The sequence below is a fragment of the Dendrobates tinctorius genome, unplaced genomic scaffold (assembly GCF_039654945.1).
Source record: "Dendrobates tinctorius isolate UK_male_01 unplaced genomic scaffold, ASM3965494v1 ptg000070l, whole genome shotgun sequence".
NCBI classification, from domain to species: domain Eukaryota; kingdom Metazoa; phylum Chordata; class Amphibia; order Anura; family Dendrobatidae; genus Dendrobates; species Dendrobates tinctorius.
In genome coordinates, this window is record NW_027361738.1 from 90,374,797 (window position 1) to 90,396,637 (window position 21,841).

Genomic DNA, 21,841 nt, shown 5'->3' on the forward strand with positions numbered 1-21,841 from the left:
AACTGAAGAAATGGATCAGTTTTTCTGCCGGATCTGTCTAGCAGGTTTATATCTGTTTCCTGGGGGCTGGCCAATTGGATCTGAGCATGCGCAGACTTAAAAAAACGGATCCGGTTACCGGATCCGTCTTTTTCCGGATCTGTCTGGTTTTTCGCCGCAGACAAAAACATTACTAGAGACCAGTAGCGTAGCTACCGGGGGGGCAGAGGGGGCGGTGGCCCCGGGCCCCACGCTCTGATGGGGCCCACCCGAGCTATGCTATGTAACTATATCGGCGTGCAGATCGCGCCGATACAATTACATGCTGCAGCAGGGAGTGAGTCATGTGACCGCTCTTCTGCAGAGGAGAGGGGGAGGGGAGGTCACTCACCCAATCCTGGCTGAGCGCGCTCTCCTTGAAAGCTCCCTGCTGCAGAGAAGTCATCAGCTCCAGCAGCAGCCTGGACGCAGGGGGCTCTGCCTCTGCCTGTGAGCTGAGTCCACTGTCTGCTCTGCACTTGATTGCTTCTGACTGAGAGGAGCCTGAAAGCTGAGGAGCGTGCTGCTCCAGGACCAGTGGACACTGCACACAGCATGGGAATTGATGAGTATCTATGTTAATTACTATTTGAAGAGTCTAAACTGTTGCTTTGGATATATACATACAACTTACTGCTATTGGGGTGTAATATTCATTACATGACGCTCTCCTTTGCAGCGGTCACTGATGCGCTATATGGCGATGCTTTGTCTTGGCCTGGGAATTTACTGCACTTTGGGACTGAGAGAAAACCAGGAAAAGTGCAAACTAGAGATCGCACTGCTGGCTGCAGTCATTGAGCTGTGCAGAGAGAGCGGCGCATCCTCCCTGGCAGGCAGAGGGAGGGTTAAACCAGTGTATCGATCACCTTATCTCGCTGTTTGTGCTGGCGTGTAATTATTAACCTACCCGTTACCGAGTCCTAGAGGATTAGTGTATGTGCACACGTTGTGGATTACTCTGCGGATTTGGCCAAATCCACAGGTAAATCCGCAGGTTAAATGACCCGCGTTTTACCTGCGGATTTTGTGCGGATTTCCCCTGCGTTTTTACACCTGCGGATTCCTATAATGGAGCAGGTGACAAAACGCTGCGGATTCCGCACAAAGAATTGACATACTGCAGATTTAAATCTGCAGAAAATCCGCAGCATGCGCGCTGTGTTTTTCATTTCTCATAGACAGTACTGTACAATGCAGCAGAAACTGCTGCAGATCGGCAGGACCAAATCCACTGCGGATCCGCAGCAGACTCCGCAGCGTGTACACACACCCTAACTAGTGTTTGCTGCTCCCAGAGTAGAGCTCCTACTGGGAAGTGAAGTCTGGCACTTGTAGTGCCACAGCAGCAGTTAGTGCTTGATGACAAATAGCTGTGGATTAGTGTTTCTCTATACAGCGATTGTTAGTGGCATGGACATTTTACTAGTGTGATATAATATATTATTGCACAAAAAGGTCCTTAAGCAACCCCAGATAAATTAGTCCACTCTGAACAATTTATATAACAAAATCAGATGCTTCAAAAAACTATCCATTTGTTTTTTTATGAAGAAAAGAGAGTGAGACATATATGATATAAAAATATAAATCTAAATCTTTATTAATCCATCCATATACATGTTAAAAATAAGAAAGGTTTAGGAACAAAAAGAAGAGGGACAATGGGTCTAAGATAATTTATGCCACCTGGTAAGTGCCATGTTCAAAAATAGTTCCATGAGTTCTAATTAGTATGTAGAGTAGCCATAGAGTAAATTTAAAGCAAAGTGACACATTTACCATTTAAAAATCTATAACAGATTAACATTAATCAGGTATCTCAATGCCTTGAAATATATTATACCAAAAATTGCATCATCGCACACTATTAGATGTCCATTTCTACTGTGCATTTAAATAGACATATAATGTCTTTAGATTAATAAGACTCATGACTAACCGCTGTATCTCTCTTATAAACTAGCACATAGGGACTGGGCTTTCGTTTACAATTATTTAGCCACCAGGATCCAGGTAATGTGTCCGTGATCATTTATTCCCCCATGCTTATGGGAGCGTTTATGTGCTAGTTTATAAGAGAGATACAGCGGTTAGTCATGAGTCTTATTAATCTAAAGACATTATATGTCTATTTAAATGCACAGTAGAAATGGACATCTAATAGTGTGCGATGATGCAATTTTTGGTATAATATATTTCAAGGCATTGAGATACCTGATTAATGTTAATCTGTTATAGATTTTTAAATGGTAAATGTGTCACTTTGCTTTAAATTTACTCTATGGCTACTCTACATACTAATTAGAACTCATGGAACTATTTTTGAACATGGCACTTACCAGGTGGCATAAATTATCTTAGACCCATTGTCCCTCTTCTTTTTGTTCCTAAACCTTTCTTATTTTTAACATGTATATGGATGGATTAATAAAGATTTAGATTTATATTTTTATATCATATATGTCTCACTCTCTTTTCTTCATAAAAAAACAAATGGATAGTTTTTTGAAGCATCTGATTTTGTGATATAATATATTAGTATCAGTAATGCAGGTGACTTATTGTTGGAGTGAATCCTACAATGTGGTGAGCTACAGGGGGGAGGGAGGTCACTCCGGGACCAGCGCTCTGAGGGGACCCGCCCACAGCACGCCGATAGTGTTACATTCTGCGGCAGATCAGGCAGAATCGATCTCCCTGATCTGCCACCCGGCCGCTATGGGGCCCCTGAGCAGGCCAGGGGTCCCCACCTGTCATTGCAAAATCAACTGTGTTGGCTGGATGCCATTTCAGCTGACTACATTGATGAGAGAAGGAGCATTACGCTCCCTCTCCCATCATCCCCCCCTCTCATCAGCTTCTGATGTCACTAACGCCAACACTGACAGGGGGTCGCAATGACGTCACTGCTCGGAGCCTACAGTCCGGAGATGTGCGGGAGCTCGCAGCAGTGAAGAAACCAGGAGGTAAGGTGAGTTTTGGATTTATTTTTTATGAGGCTGCCTATGGGGTGCATTATATAAAGGGCTGCATTATTCTATAGGGTCTGCCTATGGGGAGTGCATTGTACTATATTGAGGACTATAGTGAACTTGTCTGGCACATTATACTATATGGAGGCTATCTAGCGGGCCATCATACAGTGTGGAGATTACAGTGATGGAGCTATCAAACAATTTGGGGAATACTAAGCGGTCAGTGTATATACAGTGAGGGGGGATTAGACTGTGTATAAGAGAGCATCATACAGTGTATAGGGGAGCTGTACAGGGGGGAGACTCATGACATTATTAAATGTAAAGTGGGCACCTATTGTTATAGGGAACTCAGGTAACTCTGACTGTCAAAGGAGCACAAATGGAGCAATAACTTTCTAGGGGACAAAATATGGGCACTGTTTTAGAGAGTTGCTTTAGAATTTAGAGTGCACAGAGAACCACACAGCAGGTACAGTTAAAGGGACACATGCAGCGGCTCAGCATTGGGGTATCAGCAGGGTAAGGAGTTTGTGCAGGTAGGGAGTAGTCCCATTGGTGACAGCGATGAAAATGAGACATGAAATGTATCTTTGTTGTAATCTCTGCAGACGAGTCCTGGCTGGAAGAAGTTGTCATGTTGGTCTGGGCCAGATGGAAAATTGAACGATTCCATCAGAAAGAACGTCAGCTGTAAGTTACCATCTGTAGCTGTGCGGTGATCTCTTATACGGTATGTTGTGTAGGACAGGTATCTACCACTCACTATATGGCGGTAATATCAATATTGGTCTTTATTTAGAAATTATATTCAGCAACAGCGTGGTCCTCTGCTGAGGTTCTCCTCCACTATTATTGTGCGTCACCGAGTTGTAATCAAAGTTACCTGGTTGGGGGCCTACTCAGAAGTTTCGCCCCCCCCTGAACCATAACCCTAGCAACGCCTCTGCTAGAAACGTTTTTTTTCCAGATGCCAGAATGAAACATGTAGCCGGATCCGGCAAAAAACGGAAGAAACGGAATGCCATGCGGCACAATCCGGCGCTAATACAATTCTATGAGAGAAAACCGGATCCGGCGGCAGCTTTCGCTTGATCCGTTTTTTTAACAAATAGCCGGATCCTGCCTGCCGGAAAAACCTAATGTGTGAAAGTAGCCTTAGGACGTACATGTCACTATGACTCATGGTTGATATTCACAGATGGATCCACTTGCTTTTTAAATTATTATGTCCATTTTTTCTGTTTGTCTTATTACGGAGGCACCGTAGGGGCATTATTACTTATTACGGAGGCACTGTAGGGGCGTTATTACTTATTACGGAGGCACTGTAGGGGCGTTATTACTTATTACGGAGGCACTGTAGGGGCGTTATTACTTATTACTGAGGCACCGTAGGGGCATTATTACTTATTACGGAGGCACTGTAGGGGCGTTATTACTTATTACGGAGGCACTGTAGGGGCGTTAATACTTATTACGGAGGCACTGTAGGGGCGTTATTACTTATTACTGAGGCACCGTAGGGGCATTATTACTTATTACGGAGGCACTGCAGGGGCATTATTACTAACAGCTAAATCAAATGGTCATTACTCCATGCTAATTCTCTTGGATCTCTCTGCAGCATTCGACACTGTGGATCATCAGCTCCTCCTCACTATGCTCCGTTCCATTGGCCTCAAGGACACCGTTCTCCTCCTATCTCTCCGACCGCTCCTTTACTGTATCTTTTGCCGGTTCCTCCTCCTCTCACCTTCCCCTTACTGTTGGGGTTCCTCAAGGATCGGTTCTAGGCCCCCTCCTCTTCTCCTTGTACACTGCCCCTATTGGTCAAACAATCAGCAGATTTGGTTTCCAGTACCATCTCTATGCTGATGACACCCAATTATACGCTTCTTCTCCTGACATCACACCAGCCTTTCTAGGAATCACCGGCGATTGTTTAAACGCTGTGTCTAACATCATGTCCTCACTATATCTGAAACTGAACCTGTCAAAGACTGAACTCCTTGTGTTTCCTCCCTCTACTAATGTACCTATACCCGACATTGCCATTTCCATGTGTGGTTCCACTATTACTCCCCAGCAACAGGCCCGCTGTCTTGGGGTCATACTTGACTCCGAGCTTTCCTTCGCCCCCCACATTCGATCACTGGCTCGCTCTTGTTATCTGCACCTCAAAAACATTTCTAGAATTCGACCTTTTCTTACTTTTGACTCCGCAAAAACTCTGACTGTTTCTCTTATTCATTCTCGTCTGGACTATTGTAACTCTCTTCTAATCGATCTCCCTCTTACCAAACTCTCCCCTCTCCAATCTGTCTTGAATGCAGCAGCCAGGATCATATTCCTCACCAATCGTTACACCGATGCCTCTACCTTGTGCCAGTCATTACACTGGCTACCCATCCACTCCAGAATTCAGTATAAACTTATTACCCTCACCCACAAAGCCCTCCATGGCTCAGCACCACCCTACATCTCCTCCCTTGTTTCAGTATACCACCCTACCCGCGCCCTCCGTTCTGCTGATGACCTGAGGTTAGCATCCTCATTAATCAGAACCTCCCACTCCCGTCTCCAAGACTTTACATGTGCTGCGCCAATTCTTTGGAATGCACTTCCCAGGTCAATACGATTAGTCCCCAATCCCCACAATTTTAAGCGTGCCCTGAAAACGCATTTATTCAGACTGGCCTATCGCCTCAACACATTAACCTAATCTATCCCTGTGTGGCACAGCCAAAAGTTTTACCATAACCAGGTTCCCCGCATCATGTTCCCACATGCTTTATGCATCCATTAGCCCTCTGTGTCTGTACTGTCACACACTTAACATTATGGCTGGTCCATACAATCAGGGCAACTGTTACCACCCACCTTTCGTGTCTCCCTCTTTCCTCATAGACTGTAAGCTTGCGAGCAGGGCCCTCACTCCTCTTGGTATCTGTTATAATCTATGTGATTATTGTTATGCTGTAATGTCTATCGTCTGTACAAGTCCCCTCTGAAATGTAAAGTGCTGCGGAATATGTCGGCGCTATAAAAATAAAATGTATTATTAATATTATTATTACTACGGAGGCACTGCAGGGGCATTATTACTTATTACGGAGGCACTGCAGGGGCATTATTACTTATTACGGAGGCACTGCAGGGACATTATTACTTATTACGGAGGCACTGCAGGGGCATTATTACTTATTACGGAGGCACCGTCGGGGCATTATTACTTATTACGGAGGCACTGTAGGGGCGTTATTACTTATTACGGAGGCACTGCAGGGACATTATTACTTATTACGGAGGCACTGCAGGGGCATTATTACTTATTACGGAGGCACCGTAGGGGCATTATTACTTATTACGGAGGCACCGTAGGGGCGTTATTACTTATTACGGAGGCACTGCAGGGACATTATTACTTATTACGGAGGCACTGCAGGGGCATTATTACTTATTACGGAGGCACCGTAGGGGCATTATTACTTATTACGGAGGCACCGTAGGGGCGTTATTACTTATTACGGAGGCACTGCAGGGACATTATTACTTATTACGGAGGCACTGCAGGGACATTATTACTTATTACGGAGGCACTGTAGGGGCATTATTACTTATTACGGAGGCACTGCAGGGACATTATTACTTATTACGGAGGCACTGCAGGGGCATTATTACTTATTATGGAGGCACTGCAGGGACATTATTACTTATTACGGAGGCACTGTAGGGGCGTTATTACTTATTACGGAGGCACTGCAGGGACATTATTACTTATTACGGAGGCACTGCAGGGGCATTATTACTTATTACGGAGGCACTGCAGGGACATTATTACTTATTACGGAGGCACTGCAGGGGCATTATTACTTATTATGGAGGCACTGCAGGGACATTATTACTTATTACGGAGGCACTGTAGGGGCGTTATTACTTATTACGGAGGCACTGCAGGGACATTATTACTTATTACGGAGGCACTGCAGGGACATTATTACTTATTACGGAGGCACTGCAGGGGCATTATTACTTATTACGGAGGCACTGCAGGGACATTATTACTTATTACGGAGGCACTGCAGGGACATTATTACTTATTACGGAGGCACTGCAGGGGCATTATTACTTATTACGGAGGCACTGCAGGGACATTATTACTTATTACGGAGGCACTGCAGGGGCATTATTACTTATTACGGAGGCACTGCAGGGGCATTATTACTTATTACGGAGGCACTGCAGGGGCATTATTACTTATTACGGAGGCACTGCAGGGACATTATTACTTATTACGGAGGCACTGCAGGGGCATTATTACTTATTATGGAGGCACTGCAGGGACATTATTACTTATTACGGAGGCACTGCAGGGACATTATTACTTATTACGGAGGCACTGCAGGGGCATTATTACTTATTACGGAGGCACTGCAGGGACATTATTACTTATTACGGAGGCACTGCAGGGGCATTATTACTTATTACGGAGGCACTGCAGGGGCATTATTACTTATTACGGAGGCACTGCAGGGACATTATTACTTATTACGGAGGCACTGCAGGGGCATTATTACTTATTATGGAGGCACTGCAGGGACATTATTACTTATTACGGAGGCACTGCAGGGACATTATTACTTATTACGGAGGCACTGCAGGGGCGTTATTACTTATTACGGAGGCACTGCAGGGACATTATTACTTATTACGGAGGCACTGCAGGGACATTATTACTTATTACGGAGGCACTGCAGGGGCATTATTACTTATTACGGAGGCACTGCAGGGACATTATTACTTATTACGGAGGCACTGCAGGGGCATTATTACTTATTACGGAGGCACTGCAGGGGCATTATTACTTATTACGGAGGCACTGCAGGGACATTATTACTTATTACGGAGGCACTGTAGGGGCGTTATTACTTATTACGGAGGCACTGTAGGGGCGTTATTACTTATTACGGAGGCACTGCAGGGACATTATTACTTATTACGGAGGCACTGCAGGGACATTATTACTTATTACGGAGGCACTGCAGGGGCATTATTACTTATTACGGAGGTGATTGGGGGATTTTTACTTTATAAGGAGACCCAATTAATTTCACAGAAAGGACTGTTGGCATTGCTACTTTATTAGTAATGTTAAGGGGTCACTTTGGGCGCTATTCTTTTATAAAGGGGCGCTCATAAGGAGGCACTCGGGGAACTGTAACCTTCAGGGAGGCACATGATGGCTTCCACCATTCCTTTGCGCAGATTGTGCCCGTGCGGAACCTCTCACATCATGGATCCATGCTCTCGGCTGGGATCACTAGGTTCCTCTGCAATTACTGGTCGGTTGCTATGTGTAATAAGGACACATTCCTGAGGGGAAAAAAGTGATAATTTAGATCCATTGTGACTAGAATTGTTCTTGCACCTGTGGAAGAGTGCAGGGCAGTGACTGATAGGAAAAAATCAAAATGTCCAATTGAGTCTTAAGACTAGCCAGTGAGAAACTATTTCAGGACATTTCACAAAATGAAATAAAAGAAATAGAAACTGAATGACTAATACAGAAATAATACACTCTTTGCCCTTTTTAAAGATGGACACCGGTAAAAAATTAAAATGGTTTGCCCTCCATAAAGATGGCGACGTTGGCGCCGCGTCCCTGCCTCACGTGTCCTAATTCTGACCTTTTGATTGGAGAGCTTCCCGTCTGTATGTTCACGTGACGTTCCATGGCGTATGGTTTGGCGGGGAGGAGCCGCATCTGCGCAGTGGCTCGGTTGATGTTTGGCCCTATTGTGCCTTGTATGAGAGAGTGCGCGGCTTGTTCTGCTGTTACCCGTCTAGTGTGACGTTCATCCGTGCAAGTGAGTGACCTTCCGCCACATGTGAGGCCGCAGCCCGCACACACCATGTCACCCATGTATCATCTACCTGCAGCAGACGTGACACAGACGTGCCCGGGTCACGTGATCAGCGCTCAGCTGCGCATCAGAGAGGGGAGAACATGCAGAGAGCGGTGTGATAGCGAAAAGATACGGGGTCTGTATGATGTGTGATAGCGAAAAGATACGGGGTCTGTATGATGTGTGATAGCGAAAAGATACGGGGTCTGTATGATGTGTGATAGCGAAAAGATACGGGGTCTGTATGATGTGTGATAGCGAAAAGATACGGGGTCTGTATGATGTGTGATAGCGAAAAGATACGGGGTCTGTATGATGTGTGATACGTGTAAGATACGGGGTCTGTATGATGTGTGATACGTGTAAGATACGGGGTCTGTATGATGTGTGATACGTGTAAGATACGGGGTCTGTATGATGTGTGATACGTGTAAGATACGGCGTCTGTATGATGTGTGATAGCGAAAAGATACGGGGTCTGTATGATGTGTGATACGTGTAAGATACGGCGTCTGTATGATGTGTGATAGCGAAAAGATACGGGGTCTGTATGATGTGTGATACGTGTAAGATACGGCGTCTGTATGATGTGTGATAGCGAAAAGATACGGCGTCTGTATGATGTGTGATAGCGAAAAGATACGGGGTCTGTATGATGTGTGATACGTGTAAGATACGGCGTCTGTATGATGTGTGATAGCGAAAAGATACGGGGTCTGTATGATGTGTGATACGTGTAAGATACGGGGTCTGTATGATGTGTGACACGTGTAAGATACGGCGTCTGTATGATGTGTGATACGTGTAAGATACGGGGTCTGTATGATGTGTGACACGTGTAAGATACGGGGTCTGTATGATGTGTGATACGTGTAAGATACGGGGTCTGTATGATGTGTGATAGCGAAAAGATACGGGGTCTGTATGATGTGTGATACGTGTAAGATACGGGGTCTGTATGATGTGTGACACGTGTAAGATACGGCGTCTGTATGATGTGTGATACGTGTAAGATACGGGGTCTGTATGATGTGTGACACGTGTAAGATACGGGGTCTGTATGATGTGTGATACGTGTAAGATACGGGGTCTGTATGATGTGTGATAGCGAAAAGATACGGGGTCTGTATGATGTGTGATACGTGTAAGATACGGGCTCTGTATGATGTGTGACACGTGTAAGATACGGCGTCTGTATGATGTGTGACACGTGTAAGATACGGGGTCTGTATGATGTGTGATACGTGTAAGATACGGCGTCTGTATGATGTGTGATACATGTAAGATACGGCGTCTGTATGATGTGTGATACGTGTAAGATACGGCGTCTGTATGATGTGTGATACGTGTAAGATACGGCGTCTGTATGATGTGTGATACGTGTAAGATACGGGGTCTGTATGATGTGTGATACGTGTAAGATACGGGGTCTGTATGATGTGTGATACGTGTAAGATACGGCGTCTGTATGATGTGTGATACGTGTAAGATACGGGGTCTGTATGATGTGTGATACGTGTAAGATACGGCGTCTGTATGATGTGTGATACGTGTAAGATACGGCGTCTGTATGATGTGTGATACGTGTAAGATACGGGGTCTTTATGATGTGTGATACGTGTAAGATACGGGGTCTGTATGATGTGTGACACGTGTAAGATACGGCGTCTGTATGATGTGTGACACGTGTAAGATACGGCGTCTGTATGATGTGTGATACGTGTAAGATACGGCGTCTGTATGATGTGTGATACGTGTAAGATACGGCGTCTGTATGATGTGTGATACGTGTAAGATACGGCGTCTGTATGATGTGTGATACGTGTAAGATACGGGGTCTGTATGATGTGTGACACGTGTAAGATACGGGGTCTGTATGATGTGTGACACGTGTAAGATACGGCGTCTGTATGATGTGTGATACGTGTAAGATACGGGGTCTGTATGATGTGTGATACGTGTAAGATACGGGGTCTGTATGATGTGTGATACGTGTAAGATACGGGGTCTGTATGATGTGTGATACGTGTAAGATACGGGGTCTGTATGATGTGTGATACGTGTAAGATACGGCGTCTGTATGATGTGTGATACGTGTAAGATACGGCGTCTGTATGATGTGTGATACGTGTAAGATACGGCGTCTGTATGATGTGTGATAGCGAAAAGATACGGCGTCTGTATGATGTGTGACACGTGTAAGATACGGGGTCTGTATGATGTGTGATACGTGTAAGATACGGGGTCTGTATGATGTGTGACACGTGTAAGATACGGGGTCTGTATGATGTGTGACACGTGTAAGATACGGGGTCTGTATGATGTGTGACACGTGTAAGATACGGCGTCTGTATGATGTGTGATACGTGTAAGATACGGGGTCTGTATGATGTGTGATACGTGTAAGATACGGGGTCTGTATGATGTGTGATACGTGTAAGATACGGCGTCTGATGTGTGATACGTGTAAGATACGGGGTCTGTATGATGTGTGATACGTGTAAGATACGGCGTCTGTATGATGTGTGATACGTGTAAGATACGGCGTCTGTATGATGTGTGATAGCGAAAAGATACGGGGTCTGTATGATGTGTGATACGTGTAAGATACGGGGTCTGTATGATGTGTGATACGTGTAAGATACGGCGTCTGTATGATGTGTGACACGTGTAAGATACGGCGTCTGTATGATGTGTGACACGTGTAAGATACGGGGTCTGTATGATGTGTGACACGTGTAAGATACGGCGTCTGTATGATGTGTGATACGTGTAAGATACGGCGTCTGTATGATGTGTGACACGTGTAAGATACGGCGTCTGTATGATGTGTGATACGTGTAAGATACGGGGTCTGTATGATGTGTGATACGTGTAAGATACGGCGTCTGTATGATGTGTGATACGTGTAAGATACGGGGTCTGTATGATGTGTGATACGTGTAAGATACGGCGTCTGTATGATGTGTGATACGTGTAAGATACGGCGTCTGTATGATGTGTGATACGTGTAAGATACGGCGTCTGTATGATGTGTGACACGTGTAAGATACGGGGTCTGTATGATGTGTGATACGTGTAAGATACGGGGTCTGTATGATGTGTGATACGTGTAAGATACGGCGTCTGTATGATGTGTGATACGTGTAAGATACGGGGTCTGTATGATGTGTGATACGTGTAAGATACGGCGTCTGTATGATGTGTGATACGTGTAAGATACGGCGTCTGTATGATGTGTGATACGTGTAAGATACGGCGTCTGTATGATGTGTGATACGTGTAAGATACGGCGTCTGTATGATGTGTGATACGTGTAAGATACGGCGTCTGTATGATGTGTGATACGTGTAAGATACGGCGTCTGTATGATGTGTGATACGTGTAAGATACGGCGTCTGTATGATGTGTGATACGTGTAAGATACGGCGTCTGTATGATGTGTGATACGTGTAAGATACGGGGTCTGTATGATGTGTGATACGTGTAAGATACGGGGTCTGTATGATGTGTGATACGTGTAAGATACGGCGTCTGTATGATGTGTGATACGTGTAAGATACGGCGTCTGTATGATGTGTGATACGTGTAAGATACGGCGTCTGTATGATGTGTGATACGTGTAAGATACGGCGTCTGTATGATGTGTGATACGTGTAAGATACGGCGTCTGTATGATGTGTGATACGTGTAAGATACGGGGTCTGTATGATGTGTGATACGTGTAAGATACGGGGTCTGTATGATGTGTGATACGTGTAAGATACGGGGTCTGTATGATGTGTGATACGTGTAAGATACGGCGTCTGTATGATGTGTGATACGGGGTCTGTATGATGTGTGATACGTGTAAGATACGGCGTCTGTATGATGTGTGATACGTGTAAGATACGGGGTCTGTATGATGTGTGATACGTGTAAGATACGGGGTCTGAATGATGTGTGATACGTGTAACATACGGGGTCTGTATGATGTGTGATACGTGTAAGATACGGGGTCTGTATGATGTGTGATACGTGTAAGATACGGGGTCTGTATGATGTGTGATACGTGTAAGATACGGGGTCTGTATGATGTGTGATACGTGTAAGATACGGCGTCTGTATGATGTGTGACACGTGTAAGATACGGGGTCTGAATGATGTGTGATACGTGTAAGATACGGGGTCTGTATGATGTGTGATACGTGTAAGATACGGGGTCTGTATGATGTGTGATACGTGTAAGATACGGGGTCTGTATGATGTGTGATACGTGTAAGATACGGGGTCTGTATGATGTGTGACACGTGTAAGATACGGGGTCTGTATGATGTGTGACACGTGTAAGATACGGGGTCTGTATGATGTGTGATACGTGTAAGATACGGCGTCTGTATGATGTGTGATAGCGAAAAGATACGGCGTCTGTATGATGTGTGACACGTGTAAGATACGGAGTCTGTATGATGTGTGACACGTGTAAGATACGGGGTCTGTATGATGTGTGACACGTGTAAGATACGGCGTCTGTATGATGTGTGATACGTGTAAGATACGGCGTCTGTATGATGTGTGACACGTGTAAGATACGGCGTCTGTATGATGTGTGATACGTGTAAGATACGGCGTCTGAATGATGTGTGATAGCGAAAAGATACGGCGTCTGTATGATGTGTGACACGTGTAAGATACGGGGTCTGTATGATGTGTGATACGTGTAAGATACGGGGTCTTTATGATGTGTGATACGTGTAAGATACGGCGTCTGTATGATGTGTGATATGTGTAAGATACGGCGTCTGTGTGATACGTGTAAGATACGGGGTCTTTATGATGTGTGATACGTGTAAGATACGGCGTCTGTATGATGTGTGATATGTGTAAGATACGGCGTCTGTATGATGTGTGATACGTGTAAGATACGGGGTCTATATGATGTGTGATACGTGTAAGATACGGGGTCTGTATGATGTGTGATACGTGTAAGATACGGGGTCTGTATGATGTGTGATACGTGTAAGGTACGGGGTCTGTATGATGTGTGATACGTTTAATGTACGGGGTCTGTATGATGTGTGATACGTGTAAGATACGGCGTCTGTATGATGTGATACGTGTAAGATACGGCGTCTGTATGATGTGTGATACGTGTAAGATACGGGGTCTGTATGATGTGTGATACGGGTATTAAGTTTAGGGTATAGAATGTAGGCTATGAGGTATATATGTGATACTGCTAGGATATAGGGTGTGTATGATGTCTGTGGTGTGCATAATGTGTGATACATGTAGGCTATGGGGTTTATATTAGGTATGATACGGGTATGGTAAGGGGTATATATGATGCAGGTAGGATATGGGGTATATATGATGTGTGTTACGGGTAGGATATTGGATATATATGAGGTATGATACGGGTATATATGATGTATGATGTGGGTAGGATATGGGGTATGTATGATGTGTGGATACATGTGTTGGATATAGGGTATATATGATGTGTGTTACGGTTAGGATATGGGGTATATATGAGGTATGATACGGGGGTATATGTTGTGTGATGCGGGTAGGATATGGGGTATGTATGATGTGTGGATACATGTGTTGGATATAGGGTATATATGATGATGGATTCATATATAATGTGTGTACCCCACACTACTCCATATCCTACACACAGTATACATGTATCACACAGCATATATGCCCTCTATATTGCACACATCATACACTTTATATCCTACATGCATCATATATGTCTGATGTGTGTCGTATATGGGCTGTATATGCTGTGATACATGTATGGTGATGGATTGATGCCCCCAGTAACATTTAGAGATGAGCGAATCTGATCGGGTCAGGGCTTATTCGGCAAGTTATAGCGCTTCTCGAATAAGCTACAGCGGGAACCCAGATGCATGGAGCGCTGCGGCTGATCAGCTGTTCGGCTCCGCAGCTGCATGTGTCTCGGTTGGCTGATCAGCCTGTGTGTTGGGCTCTCCATTAATGTGCAGTGACTGTCACACAGCCGAGACACATGCAGCTGCGGAGCCGAACAGCTGATCAGCCGGAGCGCTCCATGTATCCGGGTTCCCGCTGTAGCTTATTCGAGAAGCGCTATAACTTGCCGAATAAGCCCTGACCCGATCAGATTCGCTCATCTCTACTACCATTTCCTCTGGAGCCACTGTTCAACCACATGACATCCCTCTCGTCACACATTCCCCTCTGCCTCCATATAATGGGCAGTTTAGCTTGAATGATGAGATGTCGCCTTTGTCTGTTCACAGTAAATCAGGTGTATTGTGCCAACTACTCATGTAGGAGGGTGTGAGGCCTACCGGGGGATTCACCTGTTCGCTGATCGGCCGGTCCGAGCCTGGATGTGATACTTATGATGTATCGGGTGAATGTGTGTGATATGGGGTAGATGTATGTTCTGTTTATAGGGGTACATGACTGTGGTGTGTATGTCAGGGATATTATTTGCTGATAAATATGGCGTCTGCTGGTTCAGGACTTGTAAATGATGGCGCCTACATGTCTGGGGCTTGTACTACATGAGTAGCGACTGGCGATGTGACAGCTGCGGGCTCAGATATTACACGTGTGTCTGTGGAATATGATGTGCGGCCCTTACGGACAGGACGGGCCTCGTTGCATCAGGACTGGGTTTCTTTTTTAGCAGAACCGGTGAGAAGTGTCCGTTCTGTGCAGCTTTTCAGTCTGTGGATAGCAGCAAGAATATTCCCTTTTACTGACAGTAGCTAGCTCTAGGCCATGGCTATGGAATTGAGGACCCTTTTGTAAGATGAGTCATGAGTATCAGATCCGGGAGGGTCCTACAAGTTTCAGCCCCCTCTGATCAGCAGCTTCAGACACTGTAGCGCCTGTACCCAGGATCGTAGCTTGGCTTAGCCTACAATACCATACAGTCCCCATCGGCTTCCGTGAAGGAAGAATAGATTTTAATTTTTAAGACTAATAAAAAGATGTCTGATCACCGAAGATCAAGTCTGAGTTATGAAATTATCAGACGAAGGTAAAGGACAGATTATCACATCGGACTTTCACCATCCGAGGACGAGCCCAAATGTCCTGACCTGACAGGTCACGAGACCCTCCGGCAATGTCTGGACAGTCTACTGTACTAGGAGCTTGGATAGTTTTAGGAGGTCCAACCTTCATAGATTTCATTTAATAAAATAACTCAGATAGTTAGGCTGCATCTTTCTGGTCAATGGGGCTCAAAACTCAAAAAAAAAATTGTCAATGCTAATTCCTTGAGCCCAGGGGTCTCCAAACTGTTCTTTTGTAGTACAACTTTAGCAAAACTGCAAATTCCTTGCCAGCCTTAATGGCTGTCAAAGCAGGTCAGGAGACTTAAGGGGGTTTTACACATAGCGATATCGCTAAAGCGTCAACGATTTTGTGACGCAGCAGCGATATTGCTAGCTAGAGTTGAGCGAAACGGGTCGAAAAAATTCAAAAGTCCCCGACTTTTGGCAAAGTCGGGTTTCATGAAACGAAACCCGACCCTAGGATGAGGTCGGCCACGAGGTCGGCGACTTACGCGCCAAAGTCGAGTTTCAAAAGTTTGTTTTGCGCTCTTTTTCAGCCAATCAGGATCCACGGACACTGTGGGCAACGTGATGACCTAGGCACGGGTCACCACCATCTTTCAGAAGGGCATGCAAGTGATTGGCTTGCTTTGGTGAGCGTCACAGGGGGTATAAAAGGGCGTGCACGCCGACCGCCTTCTTACTTCTGCCGATCTTAGTATAGGGAGAGGTTGCTGCTGATTCTGTAGGGAGAGCGTTAGGCAGGGAAGAAGACAAAAAAACTGCTTCTGCTGCTAGCGATTTGGCCTGCACAACACACCAGTCACTGTGTGTGCAGTGCAAGGGGAGGCTATATTGTGGTGTATCAGTGGTGTTGGTTGTTGGGCTGCCTTTTAAGGCTTCCTGACACGCTGGCATTGCTGTTTACCCACTGCTCCGCAAACTGCTTTTTCCAGGACGTCCACCTGACAGCAATATGGAGGACGTCCTCCTCCTCCTTACAGGGACAGGAAAGCACACGAGAGGTTAAAAGGCCATGTCCCACCCCCTTTCCCTCAGTGTTTTTCCTGTCCCTGCACGGAGGGACACGCGAGAGCTTACCGGAGGGACCCAGGGGATCGTGCGGCCGGTTCAATCCTTCCCCTGTCAAGAGGTCCCGGGGCCGAAACTTCCCGGTGGGGAGTCCCTCGGCTCCAAAGGCCAGGAGCAGGACGGCGCTCCTGGAGGGAGCCGTTCCTCCCGGTGGGGGGGCTCTCGGCTCCAGGACGGGTCGGCTCCCCGCAGGCGGCTGGCCATGCGGGCACCGACAGAAGTGGGGCGGCGGGCCGAGTACCCGCAGGACGTCGCCGACGCTGGGCAGTGGAGGCCGGAGCCATAGCAGGAACGGCTCCCTGCACGCGCCGAGCGCGGTCGCGCGCAGATGCCCGGCAGGAAGTGGAGGCGCGGCTTACCAGCGTCACATCCGGTGACGTCAGACGCCGGTTTCAAATCCAGGGCGCGCGCGCTCCTGGACCAAAGCGTTCTCCAGAGTCGTCACAGGTGGTTCCAGGCTGTGTGACTGCATCGGACGCCAGGGAATGGAAGGCAACACTGCATCTGGTGGAGGGGTAAGTGCGCATAGCGCAGACCACCCTCCCCACCCGTCCCCACAGCCCAGATCTGATGAGGTGCCCCTTATATTATCAGGAAAAGGGAACCCCGGCTGAGTCCCCCTCGGGGAAGGACCCGGCGAAAGCCACCGCCAAATCAGTCAGATGTCCGGTGTGCAGAGTAAAGCTGCCAGACACCTATAGCAAGACCCTATGCGGTCCCTGTACCTCCAGAGTCATAGGCGAGGAACAGCCATCTCTGCTTTCCGAAATGAGGTCGCTGATAAGGGAAGAGATTCAGGCCTCTACGTCCCGGCGTCGATCCCCCAGCCCTGGGCCAGGTCGCAAGCGTCCGAGGTGGGAACCAGTCCCAGTATCAGAGGCGAGCCCTAGCGAGGAATCCGATTTCCGGAACTCGGATCAGGAGGAAGAAGGCGAGATCCTGGGGGATAGTCAGGAACAGAACAGAAAGTACCTATTCAGACTGGAGGATACGGACGAGCTGGTACACGCGGTCAGAAATACCATGCAGATGGAAGAAGTCCCTAAGCCACAGTCCAGACAGGACTTAATGTTTGGAGGACTGGTGTCCCGCAAACAGGTGGTGTTCCCTGTGAGCGAGCACATCAAAGCAATGATCCAGGAGGAGTGGAAGGAAGCAGAGCGTCGGTTGACACTCTCCCGAAGCTTTAAAAATAGACTGCCCTTCGATCCCGAGGAAACTCGGGCGTGGGAAGAAGTCCCTAAGATCGACGTCCCGGTTGCCAAGGTTACGAAGAAATCGGCTATCCCAGCCGAGGACTCATCCGGTCTTCGAGACCCAATGGATAGAAAGGCGGACGTCTTGTTAAAAAGAACATGGGAGACGTCGGCGGCCCTGATTAGAGCCAACATAGCAGCCACCTCGGTGGCCAGGTCTATGTTCCTGTGGTTGGGGCAGTTGGAGGAAAACCTAACCAACAAGACCCCGAGGTCAGAGATACTAGCATCTCTTCCTCTTTTGAAATCAGCCACGGCGTTCCTGTCGGATACGTCGGCGGAATCAGTTAGGTTTGCGGCCAGAAACAGCTCCCTCTCTAATGCGGCCCGGAGAGCAGTCTGGCTTAGATCCTGGTCGGGGGATAACCCTTCTAAGGCCAAGTTATGTGCCATCCCTTTCTCGGGTCTGAGGGTGTTTGGTCCAGCCCTGGATAATATCCTTGAGCTGGTGTCTGATAAGAATAAGGGATTTCCGGAAGAAAAGCCCAGGCGGTCCCAGTCCTTTCGGAGAGGCTCCTTCTTCAGAGGACAGTCAGAGTTTAGGGGCCGGGCGAGGTCTAATAGAAGCTCCTACAGAGGCTCCTTCAGCCAAAGTGGGAAGAACAGAGGTCCCCCATTTGCATCGACATCTAGGTCGAGGAGACAATGACGCCATAGGCATTGGGGGGAGACTTCGCCACTTTGCAGCAAACTGGTCGCGAGTCACCAACAATCAGTGGGTCCTCAGAACCATCAGCGAAGGTTACAGGATAGAGCTCTATTCTCCTCCCCCCGACAGATATATTGCCCCCACTGTCGTCCAGGAGGACTCCGCAATGTGGTCGGATCTTCAGGACATGTTAGACTCAGGGGTCATAATACCAGTTTCACCATCAGAAAGAGGAAAAGGTCACTACTCTTCCCTGTTTGCAATTACAAAGAAATCCGGCGAGGCCCGCACCATCATAAACCTGAAGCCACTAAATGCTTGGGTCAGATACAGGAGGTTCCGGATGGAATCAATCCGATCCGCAATTCCTCTGATAGACAGGGACGCAGTTATGTGCACCCTAGACCTAAAAAAGGCATATTATCAGGTTCCTATTCATCCCTCATCCCAAAGCCTACTAAGGTTCGCGATCAGTTCACTAGCCCGGACCTGCCATTTCCAGTTCCAGGGTCTTCCATTCGGGCTGGCCTCAGCTCCCAGGATCTTTACAAAGCTGGTGGTAGAGGTGGTGGCCTACCTGAGAGATCAGGGTATTGTGATTGTGCCGTACCTGGACGACTTCTTACTGGTGGCAAGATCCAAAGAAGCGCTCATCCGAGACAGGATCCGAACAACTACTGTGATGGAGTTCCTGGGCTGGGTGATCAACTGGGAGAAGTCGGACCTCACACCAAACACCAGAAAGGTATTCCTGGGAGTCCTCCTAGACTCAGCCGACAGAATATCCTGGCTACCCGAGCAGAAGCAGAAGTCCATTCAGGCCAGAACCAGAGGTCTGTTGAAGCGTCAATGCTCCATAAGGGAAGCAATGGAGGTCCTGGGCCTCATGACGGCCTGCATCCAGTGTGTCCGTTGGGCCCAATTCCACTCGCGGTTGTTACAAAGAGAAATTCTCGTGAGGTGGGACAGGAGTCAGGCGTCGCTAGACAAACCCCTAAGACTCTCAGGACGAGTAAAGGAGTCCCTTCGCTGGTGGTTACAGGCCAGGAACCTTCAGGTGGGCGTGCATTGGACAACCTCTCCATACGTGGTAGTCACCACAGACGCAAGTGCGTGGGGATGGGGAGCCCACATAGAAGGGAAGATCTTCCAGGGGAAGTGGCCAGCAAGCATCAAGGCCAGATCCTCCAATTTCAAGGAACTCTTCGCGGTCTGGGAAGCGTTGCGGAGAAACCGGTCGGTACTAAAGAGTCGTCATGTTCGCATTTTATCCGACAATACAACGACAGTGGCATTCCTGAAACACCAAGGAGGAACCAGGCATCAACCACTACAGGCACTGGCGGAAAAGATATTCACGTGGGCAGAACGGACAGTTCGATCCGTGACCGCGGTACATCTAGAGGGTTCCCAAAACGAAGTGGCGGACTACCTGAGCAGACAACAGATCCACCCGACAGAGTGGGAATTGAACATAGAGATCTTCAACCAGCTTTGTCAGCGCTGGGGGAACCCCAGTATAGATCTCTTCGCAAGCCGCAAGAACTCGAAGGTTCCCAGATTCTACTCCCTAAATCCGATGGACCATCCAGAGGGCGTAGACGCCCTGAGTCAGACTTGGGGAGAATCCCTCTCTTATGCGTTCCCACCACTGGCCCTCATACCGGCAGTGCTCAGAAAGATACGCGAGGACCACGCAAGAGTGATATTGATAGTGCCATACTGGCCGAGGAGAAGCTGGTTTTCCCTTCTGGGAGCCATGGCAGTAGAAGATCCAGTCGAGCTGCCCTTGTGGGAGAACATCATCCACCAGGGCCCGATCCACCACCCGGACCCAGCAAGACTCCATCTATCGGCTTGGATCCTGAGAGGGACATCCTGAAGGCAAAAGGATTGTCGGAGCAGGTCATATCCACCCTACAGGCCAGCAGGAAGCCGGTGACGTCGGCAATTTATCGGAAGATATGGAGGAGATTCTGTTTGGAGGGTGGCAGGTCCGGGCTCGTGGCAGGTACCCCGGATCTCCCTAACATACTAGGGTTCCTGCAGGCAGGTTTTAATAAAGGCCTCAGGCCCAGTACTCTAAAAGTCCAGGTTTCAGCTTTGAGCGCCTTCTATGATTATCAGTTAGCTGCACATCCCTGGGTGATAAGGTTTATAAAAGCCACACAGCGCCTGCGCCCCACGATTAGGCAGCTCACCCCGCCATGGGACCTGGGCCTGGTACTTCGGTTCCTCTGCTCGGACACTTTCGCCCTTAGTGAGAAGATAGCCATCCCTGCTCTCACTCGTAAAACGGCCTTTCTAGTAGCCATTACCACGGCCAAAAGAATAGGGGAGATCCAGGCCCTATCCACTAAGGATCCATACCTCCAGATAAGAGAGGATAGTATAATCCTAAGGTTAGACCCGGCATTTACCCCGAAGGTAGCCTCTACAAGAAATCTGAACCAGGAGGTAGTGTTACCCTCTTTCTGCGATAATCCCCGAAATGAGAAGGAGCGGCGGCTCCACTCGCTAGACGTGAGGCGCGCAGTTATAGAATACCTAGAGGCCACCAATAGTTGGCGTATCGACCCGAACCTGTTCGTTCTCTTTGGTGGTAGGAATAAAGGGAAGAAGGCCTCTAAGGCGTCCATAGCGCGTTGGATTACCTCAGTAATCTCGGACGCTTACCAGGCTGAAGGCGCCAGCCCGCCTGATTCCTTAAAAGCCCACTCTACAAGGGCGGTATCGGCCTCATGGGCCGAGCGGGCGGGGGCGTCAGTTGATCAAATTTGTCGAGCGGCAACCTGGGCTAGTCTTAATACATTCTGCAAACACTACAAACTAGATGTGTTAGCTGGCCAACAAACCGCATTCGGGAGAAAAGTTCTCCAAGCAGTAATCCCACCCT

At 47.5% G+C, this 21,841-nt stretch overlaps 1 protein-coding gene across 9 annotated transcripts in view; it reads left to right on the forward strand.

Annotated features, from left to right (window-relative positions):
* The first annotated feature begins 450 nt into the window (after positions 1-450).
* Positions 451-21,841, forward strand: part of PHF14 (PHD finger protein 14) — a 311,444-nt gene continuing 290,053 nt past the window's right edge. For 7 of the 9 annotated variants that reach the window (XR_012233474.1, XM_073582106.1, XM_073582109.1 and 4 more), the window contains exon 1: positions 8,873-9,041. Coding sequence is in view for 8 of the 9 variants with exons in the window: in XM_073582106.1 (XP_073438207.1) it covers positions 8,912-9,041 (130 nt within the window). In the remaining variant the exon portion in view is untranslated. The other 2 variants (XM_073582107.1, XM_073582108.1) reach the window with 2 other exon arrangements.